Raw genomic sequence first — 22,244 nt, 5'->3', positions numbered from 1 at the left:
CACCGCTGCCGCCGAAATCCAAAGGGCTGCTCCTGTAAAGGTAAGTGCTTTTAAATTCACTACTCACCTCCAAGAAGGCCCCTGCGCACCGCTGCCGCCGAAATCCAAAGGGCTGCTCCTGTAAAGGTAAGTGCTTTTAAATTCACTACTCACCTCCAAGAAGGCCCCTGCGCACCGCTGCCGCCGAAATCCAAAGGGCTGCTCCTGTAAAGGTAAGTGCTTTTAAATTCACTACTCACCTCCAAGAAGGCCCCTGCGCACCGCTGCCGCCGAAATCCAAAGGGCTGCTCCTGTAAAGGTAAGTGCTTTTAAATTCACTACTCACCTCCAAGAAGGCCCCTGCGCACCGCTGCCGCCGAAATCCAAAGGGCTGCTCCTGTAAAGGTAAGTGCTTTTAAACTAACTACTCACCTCGCAGAAGGCCCCTGCGCACCGCTGCCGCCGAAATCCAAAGGGCTGCTCCTGTAAAGGTAAGTGCTTTTAAATTCACTACTCACCTCCAAGAAGGCCCCTGCGCACCGCTGCCGCCGAAATCCAAAGGGCTGCTCCTGTAAAGGTAAGTGCTTTTAAATTCACTACTCACCTCCAAGAAGGCCCCTGCGCACCGCTGCCGCCGAAATCCAAAGGGCTGCTCCTGTAAAGGTAAGTGCTTTTAAATTCACTACTCACCTCCAAGAAGGCCCCTGCGCACCGCTGCCGCCGAAATCCAAAGGGCTGCTCCTGTAAAGGTAAGTGCTTTTAAATTCACTACTCACCTCCAAGAAGGCCCCTGCGCACCGCTGCCGCCGAAATCCAAAGGGCTGCTCCTGTAAAGGTAAGTGCTTTTAAATTCACTACTCACCTCCAAGAAGGCCCCTGCGCACCGCTGCCGCCGAAATCCAAAGGGCTGCTCCTGTAAAGGTAAGTGCTTTTAAATTCACTACTCACCTCCAAGAAGGCCCCTGCGCACCGCTGCCGCCGAAATCCAAAGGGCTGCTCCTGTAAAGGTAAGTGCTTTTAAACTAACTACTCACCTCCCAGAAGGCCCCTGCGCACCGCTGCCGCCAAAATCCAAAGGGCTGCTCCTGTAAAGGTAAGTGCTTTTAAATTCACTACTCACCTCCAAGAAGGCCCCTGCGCACCGCTGCCGCCGAAATCCAAAGGGCTGCTCCTGTAAAGGTAAGTGCTTTTAAATTCACTACTCACCTCCAAGAAGGCCCCTGCGCACCGCTGCCGCCGAAATCCAAAGGGCTGCTCCTGTAAAGGTAAGTGCTTTTAAATTCACTACTCACCTCCAAGAAGGCCCCTGCGCACCGCTGCCGCCGAAATCCAAAGGGCTGCTCCTGTAAAGGTAAGTGCTTTTAAATTCACTACTCACCTCCAAGAAGGCCCCTGCGCACCGCTGCCGCCGAAATCCAAAGGGCTGCTCCTGTAAAGGTAAGTGCTTTTAAATTCACTACTCACCTCCAAGAAGGCCCCTGCGCACCGCTGCCGCCGAAATCCAAAGGGCTGCTCCTGTAAAGGTAAGTGCTTTTAAACTAACTACTCACCTCCCAGAAGGCCCCTGCGCACCGCTGCCGCCGAAATCCAAAGGGCTGCTCCTGTAAAGGTAAGTGCTTTTAAATTCACTACTCACCTCCAAGAAGGCCCCTGCGCACCGCTGCCGCCGAAATCCAAAGGGCTGCTCCTGTAAAGGTAAGTGCTTTTAAATTCACTACTCACCTCCAAGAAGGCCCCTGCGCACCGCTGCCGCCGAAATCCAAAGGGCTGCTCCTGTAAAGGTAAGTGCTTTTAAATTCACTACTCACCTCCAAGAAGGCCCCTGCGCACCGCTGCCGCCGAAATCCAAAGGGCTGCTCCTGTAAAGGTAAGTGCTTTTAAATTCACTACTCACCTCCAAGAAGGCCCCTGCGCACCGCTGCCGCCGAAATCCAAAGGGCTGCTCCTGTAAAGGTAAGTGCTTTTAAATTCACTACTCACCTCCAAGAAGGCCCCTGCGCACCGCTGCCGCCGAAATCCAAAGGGCTGCTCCTGTAAAGGTAAGTGCTTTTAAATTCACTACTCACCTCCAAGAAGGCCCCTGCGCACCGCTGCCGCCGAAATCCAAAGGGCAAACTCTATTTGCAATTAATAAGAGAACAGAGAAAACATAGAAAAATACAGCACAGAACAGGCCCTTTGGCCCACGATGTTGTGCCGAACCTTTGTCCTAGATTAATCATAGATTATCATTGAATTAACAGTGCAGAAGGAGGCCATTCGGCCCACTGAGTCTGCACCGGCTCTTGGAAAGAGCACCCTACCCAAAGTCAACACCTCCACCCAACACCAAGGGCAATTTTGGACACTAAGGGCAATTTATCATGGCCAATCCACCTAACCTGCACATCTTTGGACTGTGGGAGGAAACCAGAGATCCCAGAGGAAACCCACGCACACACTGGGAGGATGTGCAGACTCCGCATAGACAGTGACCCAAGCCGGAATCGAACCTGGGACCCTGGAGTTGTGAAGCAATTGTGCTATCCACAATGCTACCGTGCTGCCCTTAAGAACAAATAAATCTACACTATATAATTTTACCGTAATCCATGTACCTATCCAATAGCTGCTTGAAGGTCCCTAATGTTTCCGACTCAACTACTTAATTCCATGCCCCCACTACTCTCTGGGTAAAGAACCTACCTCTGACATCCCCCCCCTATATCTTCCACCATTCGCCTTAAATTTATGTCCCCTTGTAATGGTTTGTTCCACCCGGGGAAAAAGTCTCTGACTGTCTACTCTATCTATTCCCCTGATCATCTTATAAACCTCTATCAAGTCGCCCCTCATCCTTCTCCGTTCTAATGACAAAAGGCCTAGCACCCTCGACCTTTCCTCGTAAGACCTACTCTCCATTCCAGGCAACATCCTGGTAAATCTCCTTTGCACCTTTTCCAAAGCTTCCACATCCTTCCTAAAATGAGGCGGCCAGAACTGTACACAGTACTCCAAATGTGGCCTTACCAAAGTTTTGTACAGCTGCATCATCACCTCATGGCTCTTAAATTCAATCCCTCTGTTAATGAACGCTAGCACACCATAGGCCTTCTTCACAGCTCTATCCATTTGAGTGGCAACTTTCAAAGATGTATGAACATAGACCCCAAGATCTCGCTGCTCCTCCACATTGCCAAGAACTCTACTGTTAACCCTGTATTCCGCATTCATATTTGTCCTTCCAAAATGGACAACCTCACACTTTTCAGGGTTAAACTCCATCTGCCACTTCTCAGCCCAGCTCTGCATCCTATCTATGTCTCTTTGCAGGCGACAACAGCCCTCCTCACCATCCACAACTCCACCAATCTTCGTATCGTCTGCAAATTTACTGACCCACCCTTCAACTCCCTCATCCAAGTCATTAATGAAAATCGCAAACAGCAGAGGACCCAGAACTGATCCCTGCGGTACGCCACTGGTAACTGGGATCCAGGCTGAATATTTGCCATCCACCACCACTCTCTGACTTCTATCGGTTAGCCAGTTCATTATCCAACTGGCCAAATTTCCCACTATCCCATGCCTCCTTACTTTCTGCAGAAGCCTACCATGGGGAACCTTATCAAATGCCTTACTAAAATCCATGTACACTACATCCACTGCTTTACCTTTATCCACATGCTTGGTCACCTCCTCAAAGAATTCAATAAGACTTGTAAGGCAAGACCTACCCCTCACAAATCCGTGCTGACTCCCTTATCAAGCAGTGTCTTTCCAGATGCTCAGAAATTCTATCCTTCAGTACCCTTTCCATTACTTTGCCTACCACCGAAGTAAAACTAACTGGCCTGTAATTCCCAGGGTTATCCCTAGTCCCTTTTTTGAACAGGGGCATGGCATTCGCCATTCTCCAATCCCCTGGTACCACCCCTGTTGACAGTGAGGACGAAAAGATCATTGCCAACGGCTCTGCAATTTCATCTCTTGCTTCCCATAGAATCCTTGGATATATCCAGTCAGGCCCGGGGGACTTGTCTAAGTTTTTCAAAATGCCCCTCTTCCTCCCTAACAAGTATTTCCTCTAGCTTACCAGTCTATTTCACACTGTCCTCTCCAACAATATGGCCCCTCTCATTTGTAAATACAGAAGAAAAGTACTCGTTCAAGATTTTCATCTATGTAGTTCCTTTCACAACCTGAGGATGACCCAAACAGCTTCACATCCAGTCAAGTGTAATCACTATGAAAGACAACAGCTAATTTGAGCACAGCCAGGTCCCAGCAACAACGAAGTGATAATGACTAGGTAATTTGCTTTTTGTGATATTAGTTGAGGGGTAAACAGTGGGCATGATGCTGGGGAGAATTCCCCTACTTTGAGAAGTGCCGTGCGACTGTCTTCACCTAAAAGCAGACGGAGCCTCCGTTTCATGTGTCTCATCTGACTGTGCGACACTAACTCAGCACTGGAGTTTAGTCTAGGTTATGTGCTCAATGGGACTTGAACTGTCAGCCTTCTATTCATCCATGAGGGTGCTATCAACTGAGCAGCGGTTGACACTTAAATTTCCTGATATTGTTAAGGTACTATGGACCCATCTGTATGCATTAGGGTTGTAAATTCAGAACTTGCAATCAATTGACATTTTAATGGGATATGGAAGTATTACCACTATAAACAATCAATTAGGCTGCTCTTTTGTGTAATGGCAATGGTTCTAGCTTTAAGGACCCAATGTGAGGTTCACGAGATGCTTGCACTGAGGTACAGAACATTCTCAGCAGAGTTGAAAGTCGGCAGCTGGAATTTAATGTTGTCTTCTGCAGTTGGTGACAAGTAGGATATGGATAAGAGCAAGATTTAGATTTAACTGCACTATTTTCTTTAATGCCGTTTGTGTCTGGCTCTCCACTCAATCACTGTGCTTAAATGTCTCTAAATTTCTAATAAGAAATATATCAGCATTTTTTTCTGCTGAAAACGAAGTCTTAATTTCCTCCGAGGAAAGACATGCTCCATTTGTCTAAACCTCAGAATGTAGATACAAGTCAACTACAGCCAAAGCTGATGGACATCCACACTGAGAACAGGTGAAATGGCACCACTTCCCCCACAGTTGCATATTAGTGCTCGTCATGTAAGGAATACCCAGCCTGATGGTTGGGAGCTGTGGCTTGCATAGTTACATTGTTTATAGTCGGAGTACTTCCAGGTCCCATTAAAATGTCAAGTTGGCTGATTAATGATAACTGCCTGGTCCAATACTCTGCCGACTCATTAAGGATTGATTGGTTCCAGCCATAACAATCTTGGAGCGGTTTGACTTTGGAAATCCCCATTTAACTTCTTTACGAAGGGAGATGGGTGTTAGTATTACGATCCCAGACCCCAACAGTGGCTAGAATGGAGGGCCATATCGCCAATATTTTAGTTTATTTTGTAAGACTGTGCAGAATGAATTATTCGCTCCAGAAATGATTGCATGAAGAAATAGGGATTTGATATTTTTAAAGCAAAACTTTATTATTAATACAGTATTAAACTCTTTAACTTCACACTCAAAAAGGATAGCTTACAATTACCATTTAAACAATCCTACTCTATTCCACATTAAACGACAAGAGAAAAACATACAACTCTTATTCCAGCTTAAAATCAGCGTGGCACAGAATAATACTTGCTTCACAGAACAAATTCTGGCTTGTTAGAACCCCTTCAGACTCTGGCTGCATGTTTTCCAATAGCTGTTTCAACTGGGTTGTTTCAGCCTCTTTCTTGTCTTCAGACAAGACTGCTCTGCTTTAACTATTATTATGCTTTTTTTTTAATCCTATCCTACTGGGAGAGAAAACTGCCTTCACTTGTGGTCAAAACAAGGATTGCCAGATCTGACTTCAACTCTTTTCCAAAGCTTTCTCAAAATGTGCATCGATCCCTTAGCTCCACCCAGCACTGACATCATCTCCCCAAGCTGAGAAACAGCCTAACTCTGCAGGACTTCCCCAGTCAAACCACAGTGCAATAACCCAGACTGAAAAGCACATTCCTCTGGTCAATTTCACCTTCTGCCTCCCAGGCCCTGCAAAACCTAATCATTTTTATAAAGCGTGACCGCTGCAGTCAAACACACTAACCCCAGGATTTTCACCCTTAATTTGCCCAATTTATAATCCTAAAATCCTCCATTTGTCGCAGTCAGATAATGACGGAAGCGGTTTTGAACCTTTAACCAGATCGCAGGAACCAGAAACAATTTGGTGACATTGTGTCAAATGTGCAAAAACTGAAGAAACTCCGGGCAGCAGTGGGACAGTATAGTCTATTAGATGGCATAGTAGAGTGGTGGAAAACAGAGTGGTCACCACCTTCCACTGATCTCTATTTCAACCATCTCTCGGTCGGTTGAAATGTTTTCCTTTCTGAGACGAGGAGGAATGTCGCCTTTTGAGTCACGGTCAATTTAAAACTGGAGAGTCTTCCCACTCGGCCATGATCTTAAGAGCTAAGAAAAATAATGGAAAATTGAACGGCATTTTAAATGGTATCTTTTTGGTCCTTTGACGTACTTGTGAATATTTAACACTTTATTTCATCCCTTGCATTTCCTCAGTCTTCACTCTCTCTTATGGGTTAGTGTCACTATCAGACTTGAGAGAAAACGTATCTGTACGTTTGAGGTTGCCTGTTATGTTAAATTGTCCTTCAGGATTTCTCGGCTATCCTTGGTTTCTAAAATGCCAACCTCCTCTCTCCAGTCCAGAATTGCTATCACAAGTACTGAATTTGTTTTAATTGATTTATATGATGGTGAATTAGATGGTGGCTGCAACTTGAGATTTGGTAGCTGTTCGATGTAAATCGACAACTGATGCTACTCATTTGGTAAGTTTGTGATCCAGCAGAAAGAAACATTGCATGATCGTTGCAAATAACGTGTACAACAATCAAACCACGTGGGGCCAATTAACCTAGTTCCATTCCTTCCCCATTTGACAAGATAACCCTAGAAAGTAGCTACTGATGGGTGATTTATGACTGGAATGACAAAGAACTCCCAGCCTGCGGGTAACCAGTCCTGTGCTTCAAAAATAGCTGTTAACCCTTTATTGTAGATTATATAGTCTGGAAAAGTAAATGCTTACCCTGTGAAAAATCTATTGAAACATTGCATGATTGTAGAATGTGCCCAATTAAAGTCAAAGTCAATACTTACCGTTAAAATGTTGGCAGGGATCTTCACAAAACAGGATAATGGGGATTCATGGTTGAGAAAAATAATCCTATTCCACTAATAAGCCCACTTCGTTTCCCCATTTACAGTATTCTCCCTCCAGCTGGACCTTGTCCTCTGTCTTTTCGTCTCTATCTCTTCTTTGAGAACTGCTGGTCTGTGTGTGACATTGGCTGTCTCAATGTCTGTCCTCCCCTCAAACACACTAGCTCCCTCTAAACTCCGTGCACTTGGTTATCTTTGGTCCAATGTCATCAAACTGGCTGAGAAGAATGGTGCTGTTGTCTGATGAACCGACCTCTACTTTGCAGAGGCCGAATATTGTGGCTACAAGAGCAGGTCGGAGGCTGTGAATTCTGCGGTGAGTGATTGGCTACCCAAAGCCTGTCCCCTGTCAGCAACCAGTCAAATGAACGTACAAGTTAGGGGTAGGCCAATTGGCCACTTGTCTGCTCGGCCATTCAATTAGATCTTGATTGATCAGATTGTGACTTCAACTACACATCCCTACCTACTCTTTCCCCCCCCCCCCGACTCGCAGCCCTCAAAAGAAAGTAATTCTCCTTATCTCTCCTAGATATATTTTTAAACAGTGGCGCTGAGTTCTAGATTCTCCCACAAGAGAATGCCGTATTCACATGTCATCTCGTCTTGGCAAGTAAAGTAGGGCCTCCGCTGTTCAGGCTTCTCGTAACACCAGCCAGACTGTACCAGTTGTTTGTCTTTTGAAAGCAGCACAGTAGCACAAGTGGATAGCACTGTGGCTTCACAGCGCCAGGGTCCCAGGTTCGATTCGCTGCTGGGTCACTGTCTGTGCGGAGTCTGCACGCTCTCCCCGTGTCTCCATGGGTTTCCTCCGGGTGCTCCGGTTTCCTCCCACATCCAAAGACGTGCAGGTTAGGTGGATTGGCCATTATAAATTGCCCTTAGTGACCAAAAAGGTTCGGAGGGGTTATTGGGTTACGGGGATAGGGTGGAAGTGGGGGCTTGGGTGGGTCGGTGCAGACTCGATGGGCCGAATGGCCTCCTTCTGCACTGTATGGTCGATGAAAGAATAGGGTCTCTTTGGGTCTAGTTGCAAATGTGCCCCGTGGACACTGGCAGGAAGTTAAGGGCTAAAATTATCTCCTGGGGTATCAGTGGTTGCGGAATGCTCTTAGATGGGGGTAGACGACTTAATGCATCTGCATTGGCAATTCTGGTCCCAAGCTGGTGTTGAAAAGCATTGTTGTTAGCGGCCAGCAGCAAGACCCAACACGACACCCTCACGAGGCTATGGGCCGGAAGGACTTATCTTCCCTTAACAGGCTGTGATCATTTATAGTCGGTCACTATGTCAAACCATCGACTGTACATACACTGATGGAATTTCTTTACTCCAATATAACCACAAATATATGTGGGATAAACAGACCATATACAGTAAGGGGATGCATCACATGTCAGCACGATTAGCTTCCCCGGATCAAAATGCACCAAGAGGTTTGACAACCGTAATGCTTGCTTCACAACTCTGAACTTTTCCTCCATTGCCACTGCTGATTCTTGCTTCACATTCTTGATTAATTGCTGGTGTAATGGTGCCAATGTAGTGGCTAGATTCAAAATAAACCTTTCACAGTAATTCAGCATACCAAGGAAGGGTTTAAGCTCACTGATGTGTTTGGCTGCAGGGACGTCTCATATGACCGTGACTTTTTCTTCCAGTGGGTGCAGCCCTGTCTCATCAACATGAAATCCTAGGTCTGTCACTTCTGAGACGTGAAAGTACATTTTGTGTGTTTTAGGCGGCCTGCTGAATCACAAAACCTCTTCTTTTTAAATTTTTTTTATTTATTCAAATTTTCAACAAACCCCCCCCAACAAAAAGAAAGAAACAAGAACACAACAATCAAAAATTATACATTGGATTTCCCCCATATACAATAACCCCCATATACAAAACACAACTAGGGGAAAAAAAAACACCTTCACCCAAACGCCACCTCAAGAGAACCCCCCCCCCCCCCCCGCCCTTGGGTTGCTGCTGCTGCTGACCCCCTCCTAACGCTCTGCGAGATAGTCTAGGAACGGTTGCCACAGCCTGAGGAACCCTTACACACTCTCCCCTGTGTCGCCTCCACTGCCCCCAGATCTTCAGCGTCGCCGCCACCACCGGACTCGTGGTGTACCTTGTCGGTGAGAATGGCAGCGGTACCGTCATCAGCACCCTCGGGCTCGTGCCCACACAGGACGCCATCTCTAGCCTCTTCCACGACGCCCCCTCTCCCTCCATTACCCACTTACGGATCATCGCCACGTTGGCTGCCCAATAATAGCCATACAAATTTGGCAGCGCCAGCCCCCCCCCCCCCCCCCCCCCTGTCCCAGCTACGCTCCAGAAACACCCTCTTCACCCTTGGGATTTGTGTGGGCGAATAAGACCCCATGATGCTCCTGCTTAACCATTTGAAAAAGGCCTTGGGGATCGTAATGGGAAGGCACTGGAACACAAAGAGAAACCTCGGGAGGACTGTCATTTTGACCGACTGCACCCTACCCGCTAGTGAGAGGGGCAACATTCTTTTAAAATCCTACTCCATCTGCTCCACCAATCGCGTCAAATTGAGCTTGTGCAGGGCCCCCCAACTCCTAGCTACTTGGATCCCTAGGTACCGAAAGCTCCTTTCCGCCCTCTTCAGCGGTAGCTCATCTATCCCCCTTCCCTGGTCCCCTGAATGCACCACAAAGAGCTCACTCTTCCCTACATTGAGTTTATACCCCGCAAAGTCCCCAAACTCCCTAAGGATCCGCATGACCTCCACCATCCCCTCCACTGGATCCGCCACATACAACAACAGGTTGTCGGCATACAACGACACCCGGTGTTCCTCTTTCTCCCCCCCCCCCCCCCCCCCCCCCGAACCAGTCCCCTCCATTTCCTGGACTCCCTCAGTGCCATGGCCAGTGGCTCAATTGTCAGTACAAACAACAAGGGGGATAAGGGGCACCACTGCCTCGTCCCCTGGTAGAGCTGAACGTACTGGTTCGTAGCCACACTCGCCACTGGGGCTCTATATAGCAGCCTGACCCAGCGGATGAACCCCTCCCCGAACCCAAACCTCCGCAACACTTCCCAAAGATACTCCCACTCCATCCAATCAAAGGCCTTCTCCGCGTCCATAGCTGCCACTACCTCCACTTCCCCCTCCACCGAGGGCATCATAATCATATTGAGGCGCCTCCGCACATTTGTGTTTAGCTGCCTACCCTTCACAAATCCCGTCTGGTCCTCATGAATCACCCCCGGGACACAGTCCTCATCTCTCGTAGCCAGCACCTTCGCCAGCAACTTAGCATCAACATTGAGGAGCGAGATCGGTCTATATGACCCACATTGCAATGGATCCTTGTCCCGCTTCAAAATCAAAGAAGTCAGCACCCTGGACATTGTCGGGTGCAAGGTGCCCCCCCCCTCCTTCGCCTTATTAAAAGTCCTCACTCGCAACGGGCCCAGCAGGTCCACTTATTTCCTGTAGAATTCAACCGGGAACCCATCCGGCCCCGGGGCCTTCCCCGCCTGCATGCTCCCCAATCCTTTAACCAGCTCCTCATCACAAAACCTCTTTAATGCTTCCTCTAGGCTGTGTTGCTCTTTTTAGCCTTGGTTTTATTAGCTCTGATTATGTCACCTTTGCTCACGAGTCGCCAGGTATCTTTCTGATACCGCCACGTGGTTCAAGCTCGAGTTATGATTAATAAGTCAGCACACCGCTTAGTAAGATTGAAATCAACGGTCATTTATTATGTACAGCAATCAATACTTACACAATAATCCTACTATCTATATCAAAACCTACTACTACTGGCCAATACGTAACTTTAGGAGATGGCCCACCAGGTCAGGGAAACCAATAGTTTATCGAATCGGATCTGGCCTGCGGGATTCAAAAGGCTGATACGGGTCGATGGCTAGGAATCTCTATCGGGTAGCGATCGCTGGAGTCAGACTCACGGTTCTTTGTCGAAGATTTTTGCGAAGGTTGCGAGCAGGTGAAGAAAGGAGAGAGAGAGAGATCTGAACTTGGCCCCTCACTTTATAGGGCCCGGGGGCTTCCCGCCTCTCGGGGCGGCCCTTGACCCTGAGTCCCAAGTGATTGGACTTGTTCCCAATCACTGGGTTCGATATGCTCCAACAATGGGGCGATTCCTCGATCGGGGGGTGGTCGTTCACCTGTCTTTGTCTCGGCCACTGCAGGCGCCGACAGGTCTGGCCCGGCATTCAATTGCTAATATGTTGCAATTGTTCCCGGGGATAACCGATTAAACGGCAGATGTCTGTGTTGATGTGCTGCTAATAGTCTTGGGTATCGATCTGGGCCGACTTCCCCAGAGCCGAATACGCTATTCTGTCTGCAGCTGTCCGTTTGTGTCCTGTTGGCTGCTTTTCCCATCAGCCTTTTCGGTTAGCCATTTTAAATCGGGTTTTGGCCAAATTAATAGGGAATCAGCCATTTTAGGTGGCTACAGTTGGCCATGTGTTCTTCTGTTGTAATGGCAGTGACTAAGACATCATCAAGGTAAACCATCACCATGGGAATTCCCTGAAGGAGATTTTCCATTGTGCGCTGGAAAATAGTGCAGGCTGAAGTGATGCTGAATGACAGTCTGGTATACTGGAAGAGGCCTTCATTAGTATTGACTGTAGCAAACTTCTGAGACTCCTCACCCAACAGTTGTTAAAAAGGTTTTTAGGATCCTTGGGTTTATAAATAGAGGCATAGAGTATAAAAGCAAGGAAGTGATGCTACACCTTTACAAATCATTGGCCAGACCACATTTGTAACGGTGTTCAGTTCTGGACACCTAATTGAATTGAATTTGATTTATTGTCACGTGTAGTGAGGTACAGTGAAAAGTATAGTTCTGCGTACAATCCAGACAGATTGTTCCATGCATATAAAAACAAAGGACCTGCATAAATACACAATATAAATACATAGGCACAGACATCGGGTGAAGCATACGGAGTGCAGTACTACCCAGAGAAGATATGCGAAGAGATCGGTTCTGTCCATGAGGTTCATTCAGGAGTCTGGGGAAGAAGGTGATCCTCGGGTTAAATCACCACCAGTCAGCTCTCTCCCGCCCAGGGAAAAGCAGCCGATGGTTATCTGGGACTGGGACGTCTTTATGTTTTACTTTACTATGCCACAATCAAAGAACAAAGACATGTACAGCACAGGAACAGGCCCTTCGGCCCGCCAAGCCCGTGCAATCGTTCCAAACATAAGACCATAAGACATAGGAGCGGAAGTAAGGCCATTCGGCCCATCGAGTCCACTCCGCCATTCAATCATGGCTGATTTCAACTCCATTTACCCGCTCTCTCTCCATAGAACTTAAATTCTTGATTTCTCGAGGAATTATCAACTTCTGTCTTAAAGACACTCAACGTCCCGGCCTCCACCGCCCTCTGTGGCAATGAATTCCACAGACCCACCACTCTCTGGCTGAAGAAATTTCTCCTCATCTCTGTTCTAAAGTGACTCCCTTTTATCTGATCTTCCTGCTCTAAATTGACCATATCCATAATTAGCTGTGGAGTAGAGTAGTGAGCTCAGAATTTCTGATCCAGGGACAAAATATCTGGATTACCAATCCATCTCAGGGCCTTTGGGGAAACCTAGAACTAGGGGACGCAGTCTCGGGACAAGGGGCATCCATTTAGGATTGAAGTGAGGAGCAATTTCTTCACGCAAGAGGGTGGTGAATCTTTGGAATTGTCTACCCAGAGGTCTTTGGAAGCTCAAGTCAGTGAGCATGTTCAAGACCAAGATTGATAGATTTCTCGATATTAAAGATATCAAGAGATATAGGGATATGGGAAAACGATATTGAGGCAGGAGATTAGCCATGATCTAGTTGCGTGTCAGAGCAGGCACAATGGTCTACTCCTACTCCTATGTTCATTTCACAGCATGATGCAGTTTTTTACAGACCAGAAGTGCCCCAGGCTTGTCCTCTAGTTGTGATGAACTGTTAGCTGACAGTTGGGTGTCATAATTGAGTCAATAAGTAACATGCCAGTTTTACTTCAAGATTGGATTTATTGTCAGGTGTATTGAGGGTCAGTGAAAAGTATTGTTCTGCGTAAAGTCCAGACAGACCGTCCCAAACATGACAAATTTAGGACATACGATAAATACACAATGTAGATACATTGACATAAACATCGGGTGAAGCATACGGAACATAGAGCTGCAACAGTAGTGAAGATGCGCAGAGAGATCAGTTCAGTCCATCAGAGGGACATTCAGCAGTCTGGTAACAGCGGGGAAGAAGCTGTTTTGAACCTGTCAATGTGTATTCTCAGACTTTTGTATCTTCTCCTGATGGAAGAGGTTGGAAGAGACAACTACCAGGGTGGAAGGAGTCTTTGATTATGCTGCCCGCTTACCCAAGGCAGCAGAAGCTATAGACTGAGTCAATGGGTGGGAGGCAGGTTTGCGTGCTGGACTGGGCTGTGATAATGAATCTCTGTAGTTTCTTATGGTCTCGGGCTGAGCAGTTGCCATACAGGCTGTGCTGCAGCCAGATAGGATGCTTTCTATGGTGCATCTGTGAAAGTTGGTAAGAGTCTGTGGACATGCCGAATTTCCTGAGGAAGTATAGCCGCTGTTGTGCTTTCTTGGTCGTGGCGTCAACGTGGGTGGACCAGGACAGATTGTTGGTGATGTTTGCACTTAGGAATTTGAAGCTGTCAACCATCTCCACCTCAGCACCATTGATGCAGACAGGGATGTGTACGACACTTCGCTTCCTGAAGTCGTTGACCAGCTCCTTAGTTGTGCAGGCATTGAGGGAGAGATTTTTGTCTTTGCACCATGCCACTGTGTTCTCCATCTCCCTCCTGTACTCTTGACTCACCACCGTTTGAGATCTGGCCCACTACAGTTGTGTCATCAGCTCTTAAGTGGTCACTGTGGCATCAGAGGGAAACTGAGGTGAATTGGTGAGGTATGATTAAGTATATTGGTTTGCATGCACTTAAAATATAACAGCTTTACCATATAGAAGGTAAATGTCTTGTCTTTGATCATCTAAGGGGTCAGTGAAGAACTTTCTCGTGCTTTTCCATTATTGATCCTGGAGTAGTTTCCAGCTTTTTTGCCTCTCCTGGGAAATAAAATGTTCACTAAGGCGATGGGGGGGTAGGGGAAAGGAGGCAGAAGCCGAATCATGAAGCTCTGGAACCGCCATTGCCTCATTACTTGTGTATATTTGACTTTAACATTCTGTTTAATCAGCTCAAATCTGTGAATTGCTAACTGTCACTATTTTCAGCCAAACATTTCTTCAGTAGGTTTCACACGCAAGTGCAGCTGAGTGAGGGTTTCTGCAGACAGCTGAAGTAGACTGTTGAAATAACCTGCCATTCTGTGTATTTTTATAAATTTAGAGTACCCAATTCTTATTTCCAATGAAGGGGCAATTCAGCGTGGCCGATCCACCTACCCTGCACATCTTTGGGTTGCGGGGGTGAGACCCACGCAGACATGGGGAGAAGGTGCAAACTCCACACGGACAGTGACCAGGGGCCAGGATCGAACCCGGGTCCTCGGTGCCGTGAGACAGCAGTGCTAACCACTGTGCCAGCGTGCCGCCCGTAACCCGTCATTCTCCAGGAAGGAGGCAGGAACTGCAGCAATTTGAGATCTTTTTGTTCTGTTTGCGACTTCTCATTTCAGGGCCAGTCATTCACTCGGGTTAATAGATTTCTCTTCTTTCAATCTGGAAGAGCGATTCGAACACTCTTTCCTCCCACTGCAGCTGACAAGTAAAACTGTCCCCTCTGCTGGCTCGCACTGTTCACCTTGCAGTGTGAAGTTGTGTTGATTTCTTCGCCGAGATTTTTGTTTCATTTGCGTTCTTCGCACAGTGCCTGTGGGTTTTTTTTTGGTTAGGGTCTTGCTTTACTTGTACAATGTTGCTTTCTAAGTTTACTTTCCTTGTGTTTTCATTAATGTGGTTCCAGTTCTCAAGATCCTACCCAAGATTCTCCCATCAGCTCCATATCCAGCAGTGACTGTGAAAGTGTTTCGGTCACGACCTGTAGTCTTTCCAGCACATATACTCCAAGGTAATGACATTTGAGGCAAAGGTACCTGCAGCTGTGAGTAAAGTGAACTGTACGCTTGTGTTAATCTTCATTCGCTGCTACTGGAAGCATCTTCAGTGTGGGCGGGTTCGCACACTGCATGTATCCTTGCTGTTGTTAGAAGAATACAAGTCCAGGTCTTTAATCAAAACTTGGGTTTCTTTTTATTACTTTTTCCACCAGATAAAGTGTTAATATTATAGTGAGTTACATAATTTGTCTGACAATGTTGTTATTGCTCTGTCCTTGTTTGCCTTTTATGTTGAGCAGTGTCGAAGGGCAATCCTTTTGACATCTGACGCTGAAATTAGCAGTGTCACCTGCTGGTGGAAGCTAGCAAATGGGGTTAACCTGTACCTGTTCCCTAATGGGAGGCAGTGTGAGGGAAGAGGGGGGGGGGGAAGATTTCCTCATTTATTTAAATACCGCTGTTGAAATGCTGAGTTGCTCCGTGGCACTGGCCAGCTTAGAATTGATTCCATATTAACTATATCTACAAAAAGGTTTTCTCACACCTGATGTTTTCCATCATCTGAGATGAGAATACCGCTTTCTTGTCATGAATGAAGGTTTTGTAAATTTAATCTATCCTTTGATTTGCTGTACAATATATTTTGTTTCCGAAACCAGATTATAGAATGTGCAGAAGGAGGCCATTTGGACTGACCCTCCGAAAGAGCACTCTACCTAGGTCCCTGCCCTATCCCCAGCGTATGGATAAAGGCCAATCCACATAACCTGCACAACTTTGGACTGTGGGAGGAAACTGGAGCAGCCGGAGGAAACCCAAGCATACACTGGGGGACTGTGCAAACTGCACACACAGTCACCCAAGGCCAGAATCTAACTTGGCGCTGAGAGGCAGCAGTGCTAACCACTGTCACCATGCCTCCCAAGCTAAAGTAATAGCACCAAGTGAAAATTGGATTTGAGTAGGCTGTGCTAGCCACTCTGAACCCATTGTTTGTTTAATTCAATTCTGATCTGGCACCCAATGGTTTTAGCCTATAACTACGCAAAGTCCATTTAAAATTGGCACCAAGCTTGCCACACGTCATCGAACAAACCCTGAGTATGTGGTAAACAGATGCTTTAAGGCCATTAGAAATAGCAACAGATTAGGCCTTTCGGTCCCATTCAATAGGATCATGGTTGATCTGAAATTCCTCATGTTCACTTTCTTGCCCTATTCCCGTAACACTATTTCATTACTGATCAAGAATCTGTCTATCTCAGCCTTAACTATACACAAGGACTCTGGCTCCACAACGCGCAGTGTCAAAAAGTTCCAAAGATTCTCAACCCTCTATGAGAAGAAATTCCTTCTCATCAGTCTTAAATGAGCACCCCTTTATTCTGAGACCATGTCCTTTGGAGGGGAAACATCCTCAGCATTTACCCTGTTGAACCCCTTAAAAATCCTCTATGTTTCAATGAGATCACCTCTCATTCTTCTAAATTCCAATGAGTAGATTTCCAACCGATTTAATAATAATACTAATCTTTATTGTCACAAGTAGGCTTACATTAAAACTGCAATAAAGTTACTGTGAAAAGCCCCTAGTCGCCACACTCCGACGGAGTACAGGGAGGGCAAATTCAGTTGTCCAAATTACCTAACCGCGTCTTTCGGGACTTGTGGGAGGAAACCGGAGCACCCGGAGGAAACCCACGCGGACACTAGGAGAACGTGCAGACTCCACACAGACTGACTCAAAATCAAACCTGGGACCCTGGAGCTGTGACGCAACAGAGCTACCCACTGTGCTACTGTGCTGCCCTTCCTTGCTCATAAGAAAATGCATCCATACCGGGGATCATCTTTGGGAACCTATGAACTTCCCCTAATGAAATAATATCTTTCCTGAAATAAGGAAATATTGAACATTCTCCCCACATCTGCGTGGGTTTCCTCCGGGTTCCTCGAGTGTCGGCAGTCAGAGAGATCTTGGAGTACAGGTCCACAGGTCACTGAAAGGGGCAACACAGGTGGAGAAGGTAGTCAAGAAGGCATACGGCATGCTTGCCTTCATTGGCCGGAGCATTGAGTATAAAAATTGGCAAGTCATGTTGCAACTGTATAGAACCTTAGTTAGGCCACACTTGGGGTATAGTGTTCAATTCTGGTCGCCACACTACCAGAAGGATGTGGAGGCTTTAGAGAGGGTGCAGAAGAGATTTACCAGGATGTTGCCTGCTTTCAAAAGCATTAGCTATGAAGAGTGGTTGAATAAACTTGGTTTGTTCTCACTGGAACGAAGGAGCTTGAGGGGCAACCTAATAGAGGTCTACAAAATTATGAGGGGCATAGACAGAGTGGATAGTCAGAGACTTTTTCCCAGGGTAGAGGGGTCAATTACTAGGGAGCATAGGTTTAAGGTGCGAGGGACAAGGTCTAGAGGAGATGTACGATGTAAGTTTTTTTTACACCGAGGGTAGTTGGTGCCTGGAACTCGCTGCCGGAGGAGGTGGTGGAAGCAGGGACGATAGTGACGTTTAAGGGGCATCTTGACAAATACATGAATAGGATGGGAATAGAGGGTGACAGGACAGAGGACACTGACAGTCAGGGACGGCAGGATCGCAACACTGGGCGAACTGACAGAGAAATTCCAGCTAGCCAGGGGGAACGAGCCAAGGTACCTGCAACTAAAAAAAACTTCCTACGAAAGGAGACTGGGACATACCCACAACCACCATGACAGACACTACTGGAAGAGTTACTGGATGCAAGCATACTAGATAAAGGAAACTGTAGTGACATGGACGACCGACTGGTAGAAGGGGCCGACACCGGATTGGATGCAACAAGAATGAAGTGGGAGAAGGACCTGGGGATCGAAATAGGGTGAGGACTCTGGAGCGAAGCACTGCATAAGGTCAACTCCACCTCCACGTGCGCAAGGCTCGGCCTGAGGCAACTAAAAGTGGTACATTGAGCCCTATTAACAAGAACCCGATGAGTAGGTTCTTCCCGGAGGTGGAGGACAGATGTGAGCGGTGCCAAGGAGGCCCAGCCAACCACGTCCACATGTTCTGGTCCTGCCCCAGACTTGTGGAGTACTGGACAGCCTTCTTCGAGGCAATGTCCAAGGTGGTTGGGGTCTAATCCTGGGGAGGAGGGCGGATGCCCTTGCCTTTGCCTCCCTGATCGCCCGCCGTAGAATCCTGTTCGGCTGGCGGTCAGCAGCACCACTCAAAGCTGCAGACTGGCTGTTCAACCTCTCGCCATCCGAGGGTCAGACGACGGCTTCCACGGAACGTGCGAGCCATTCACCCAATTTGTGGCCAACAAACAAGCAGAAGAATAGCCAGGTAGCCAAGAAACAGGGGAGAGTAGCCAAAGCATGAGAGGGAGAGATAGACCGGGAAGGGGGGGCGGGGGGGGGGCAGCTAAATCTAAGAGGAAGGAAAGGCGAGCCAGCGGGGGGGGGGGAGGGGGGTAGTAGAGGGAAGAGACGATACAACAGAGGAGAGCCAGGGAGGGGGGAGGCAGGGATACGTTAACAATCTTAACGTCCACAGGAATGGGGAAGACGGGAGAGCCGCAGAAGCGGAACGAGACGACAACGGCAGCGAGAAGCAAGGGACGACAACACCACGAACAGATGCCTACTTATGTGTGTAAATAATTTTGACAAGTGTACAAAGCTGCTGCTGTTGAGCTGGGGCGTAATATCGTCCGATGGCTTCTCAGGGAAAATTAAAACGTCAGCAGCAGCAGCGACCCATAGGGGAGTGGGGGCGAGTGCTCCGTTGGGAGGGTGTGGGAAGACTGAGGCGCATGGGGCCACGTCTAGTCAATTGCTATTGTATATTCTCTTTTTGCACTATGTTAATGTTCACTCTATTTTGCTGTGTTAGGATTATTACTATTTATTATGAAAAACTTTGCAAAACTTTAAATGAAAAAAAATTTAAAAAAATTTAAAGGATGGGAATAGAGGGATACAGACCCCGTAAGTGTTGAAGATTTTAGTTTAGATGGGCAGCATGGTCGGCGCAGGCTTGGAGGGCCGAAGGGCCTGTTCCTGTGCTGTACTTTTCTTTGTTCTTTGGCTGCTCTGATTTCCTCCCACAGTCCAAAGATATGCAGGGTAGGTGGAACGGCCATGATAACTTTTGAAAAGTAGGGAGACAATTTAAGTAGGGTTATGGGGTTACAGGGATAGGGCAGGGAATGGGCCTAGGTAGGGTGCTCTTTTCGAGGTTTGACGCAAACTCAATAGGCAAATGGCTACCTCCTGCACTGTAGGCATTCTATGATTCTGAGGGAACCAAACTGCTCACAGTACTCCAAATGTGATCCCACCAGTTCCTTGTACAGTTGCAGCAAGACTTCCCTACTCTTATACTCCAACCCCTTTGAAATAATGGCTAAGATTTGATTAGCCTTCCTGATTGCCTGCTGCACCTGTGTGCTAGCCTTCTGTGTTTCGTGCACAGGTACCCCCAAGTCCCTTTGGGTTGCAACTTTCAACACTTTTTCTCCATATAAATAATGCTGTTCTTTCGTTCTCCCTTCCAAAAGGAACAACTTCCCATTTTACCACATTATTTATTTGCCAACTTTTTGCCCACATTTTTAACCTATCAACATCTCTCTGCAAACTGTCTGTATCCTTCTCAAATTGCCTTTCCACCTATTTTTGTGTCTACAAATTTGGCTACAATACATTTGCTTCCTTCCTCGAAGTCATTAATATACATTGTAAACAGTTGCAGTCCCAGCACTGATCCCTGTGGAACCCCACTGGTTACAGGTCACCAACCTGAAAAAGAACCCCTTATCCCCACTTGCAGTTTCCTGCCCATTAGCTAATTTTCTATCCATGCCAATGTACCACCTCCAACTCCATGGGCTCTTATCTTGTAACTTAACCTTTTGTGAGGTACCTTGTTGAACAGCTTCTGAAATTCCAAATACAAGACACCTTCCGGTTCCCCTCTACCCACTCTGGTTGGGACTTGCTTTTCCAAATGTGCTGCTATTACTTCCTTAATGATTGATTCCAACATTTTTTCAACAGTAGATATTAGGCTAATCGACCGATAAGTGCCAGCTTTTTGCCTCCCATCTTTTTTGAATCGGGTTGTCACATTAGCAGTTTTCCAATCCAAGAATCCAAGGATTTTTGGAAAATTATCAGCAATGCATCCACTATCACTGTGTCTACTTCTTTTGGGATCCTAGGATGCAAGCCATCAGGGCCAGGGAAGTTACCTGCCATGAGTCCCATTAGTTTGTCAAATACTACTTCTTTGGTGATGGTATTTAATTTCTCCCCCGAATACTTTAGTATTAATGGGATGTTCAAAGTATCTTCCACTGTAAGGACTGATGCAAAATATCTGTTTCACCCTTCTGACATTTGCCCATTGATATAAGTCTGTAGTGGCCTCTCTTAGAATAATTTATGCGTCCAGTTGAACTGTTTCCAGAGGATGAAGGGGGGAAATGTGATTTATTAATTTTAGTTTCACTTTTCAGCAAGATTGAGGAAAATGTAATTTGTTTGCTCTTGGTTCAATGTCAGCTCAGACCATTGATCAAAACTGTGCACTCTATTTTGGCTTTGTCACTCATATTCTTCTTGCCGATAGATATAAAATAATAAATATTATATAATGCCCGTAAATGACACGCTGCATTCTTTTATTTCTGTCCCTTTTTTAAAAAATTTGTGCTATTCTGTGCTAAGAATTTGGACCATTTTTCCATATTTGAGCTCAGTGTTGACAGTGCTCCCAATTACCATGTAACAGAGAAACAAATAGAACATAGAACATTACAGCGCAGTACAGGCCCTTCGGCCCTCGATGTTGCGCCGACCTGTGAAACCACTAAAGCCCAGCTACACTATTCCCTTATCGTCCATATGTCTTCCAATGACCATTTGAATGTCCTTCGTGTTGGCGAGTCCACTACTGTTGCAGGCAGGGCAATCCACACCCTTATTACTCTCTGAGTAAAGAACCTACCTCTGACATCTGTCTTATATCTATCTCCCCTCAATTTAAAGGTATGTCCCCTCGTGCTAGACATCACCATTCGAGGAAAAAGGCTCTCACTGTCCACCTTATCCCATCCTTTGATCATCTTGTATGCCTCAATTAAGTCACCTCTTAACCTTCTTCTCTCTAACGAAAACAGCCTCACGTCCCTCAGCCTTTCCTCATAAGATCTTCCCTCCATACCAGGCAACATTCTGGTAAATCTCCTCTGCACCCTTTCCAATGCTTCCACATCCTTCCTATAATGTGGCGACCAGAATCGCGCACAATACTCCAAATGCGGCCGCACCAGAGTGTTGTACAACTGCAACATGACCTCATGGCTCCTAAACTCAATCCCTCTACCAATAAAAGCTAACACACCGTACGCCTTCTTAACAACCCTCTCAACCTGGGTGGCAACTTTCAGGGATCTATGTACATGGACACCGAGATCTCTCTGCTCATCTACACTGCCAAGAATCTTACCATTAGCCCAGTACTCTGTCTTCCTGTTATTCCTTCCAAAATGAATCACCTCACACTTTTCTGCATTAAACTCCATTTGCCACCTCTCAGCCCAGCGCTGCAGCTTATCTATGTCCCTCTGTAACTTGTAACATCCTTCCGCACTGTCCACAACTCCACCGACTTTACTGTCATCTGCAAATTTACTCACCCATCCTTCTACGCCCTCCTCCAGGTCATTTATAAAAATGACAAACAGCAGTGGCCCCAAAACAGATCCTTGTGGTACACCACTAGTAACTGGACTCCAGTCTGAACATTTCCCATCAACCACCACCCTTTGTCTTCTTCCAGCTAGCCAATTTCTGATCCAAACTGCTAAATCACCCTGAATCCCATGCCTCCGTATTTTCTGCAGTAGCCTACCATGCGGAACCTTATCAAAC

General features: G+C 46.8%; 1 protein-coding gene across 8 annotated transcripts in view; it reads left to right on the top strand.

Moving 5' to 3' along the window:
* Positions 1-22,244, top strand: part of zfyve28 (zinc finger, FYVE domain containing 28) — a 266,810-nt gene that overhangs the window by 167,561 nt on the left and 77,005 nt on the right. For 7 of the 8 annotated variants that reach the window (XR_011948985.1, XM_072515681.1, XM_072515678.1 and 4 more), the window contains one exon: positions 15,214-15,318. The exons of the other annotated variant lie outside the window; for it this stretch is intronic. Coding sequence is in view for 6 of the 7 variants with exons in the window: in XM_072515681.1 (XP_072371782.1) it covers positions 15,214-15,318 (105 nt within the window). In the remaining variant the exon portion in view is untranslated. The remainder of the gene's footprint in view (positions 1-15,213; positions 15,319-22,244) is intronic. 8 annotated transcript variants of the gene reach the window in all.

The sequence above is a fragment of the Scyliorhinus torazame genome, chromosome 9 (genome assembly GCF_047496885.1).
Source record: "Scyliorhinus torazame isolate Kashiwa2021f chromosome 9, sScyTor2.1, whole genome shotgun sequence".
NCBI classification, from domain to species: domain Eukaryota; kingdom Metazoa; phylum Chordata; class Chondrichthyes; order Carcharhiniformes; family Scyliorhinidae; genus Scyliorhinus; species Scyliorhinus torazame.
The sequence above is the reverse complement of the archived record's forward strand: the minus strand, read 5'-3'. Positions and strand labels throughout refer to the sequence as shown.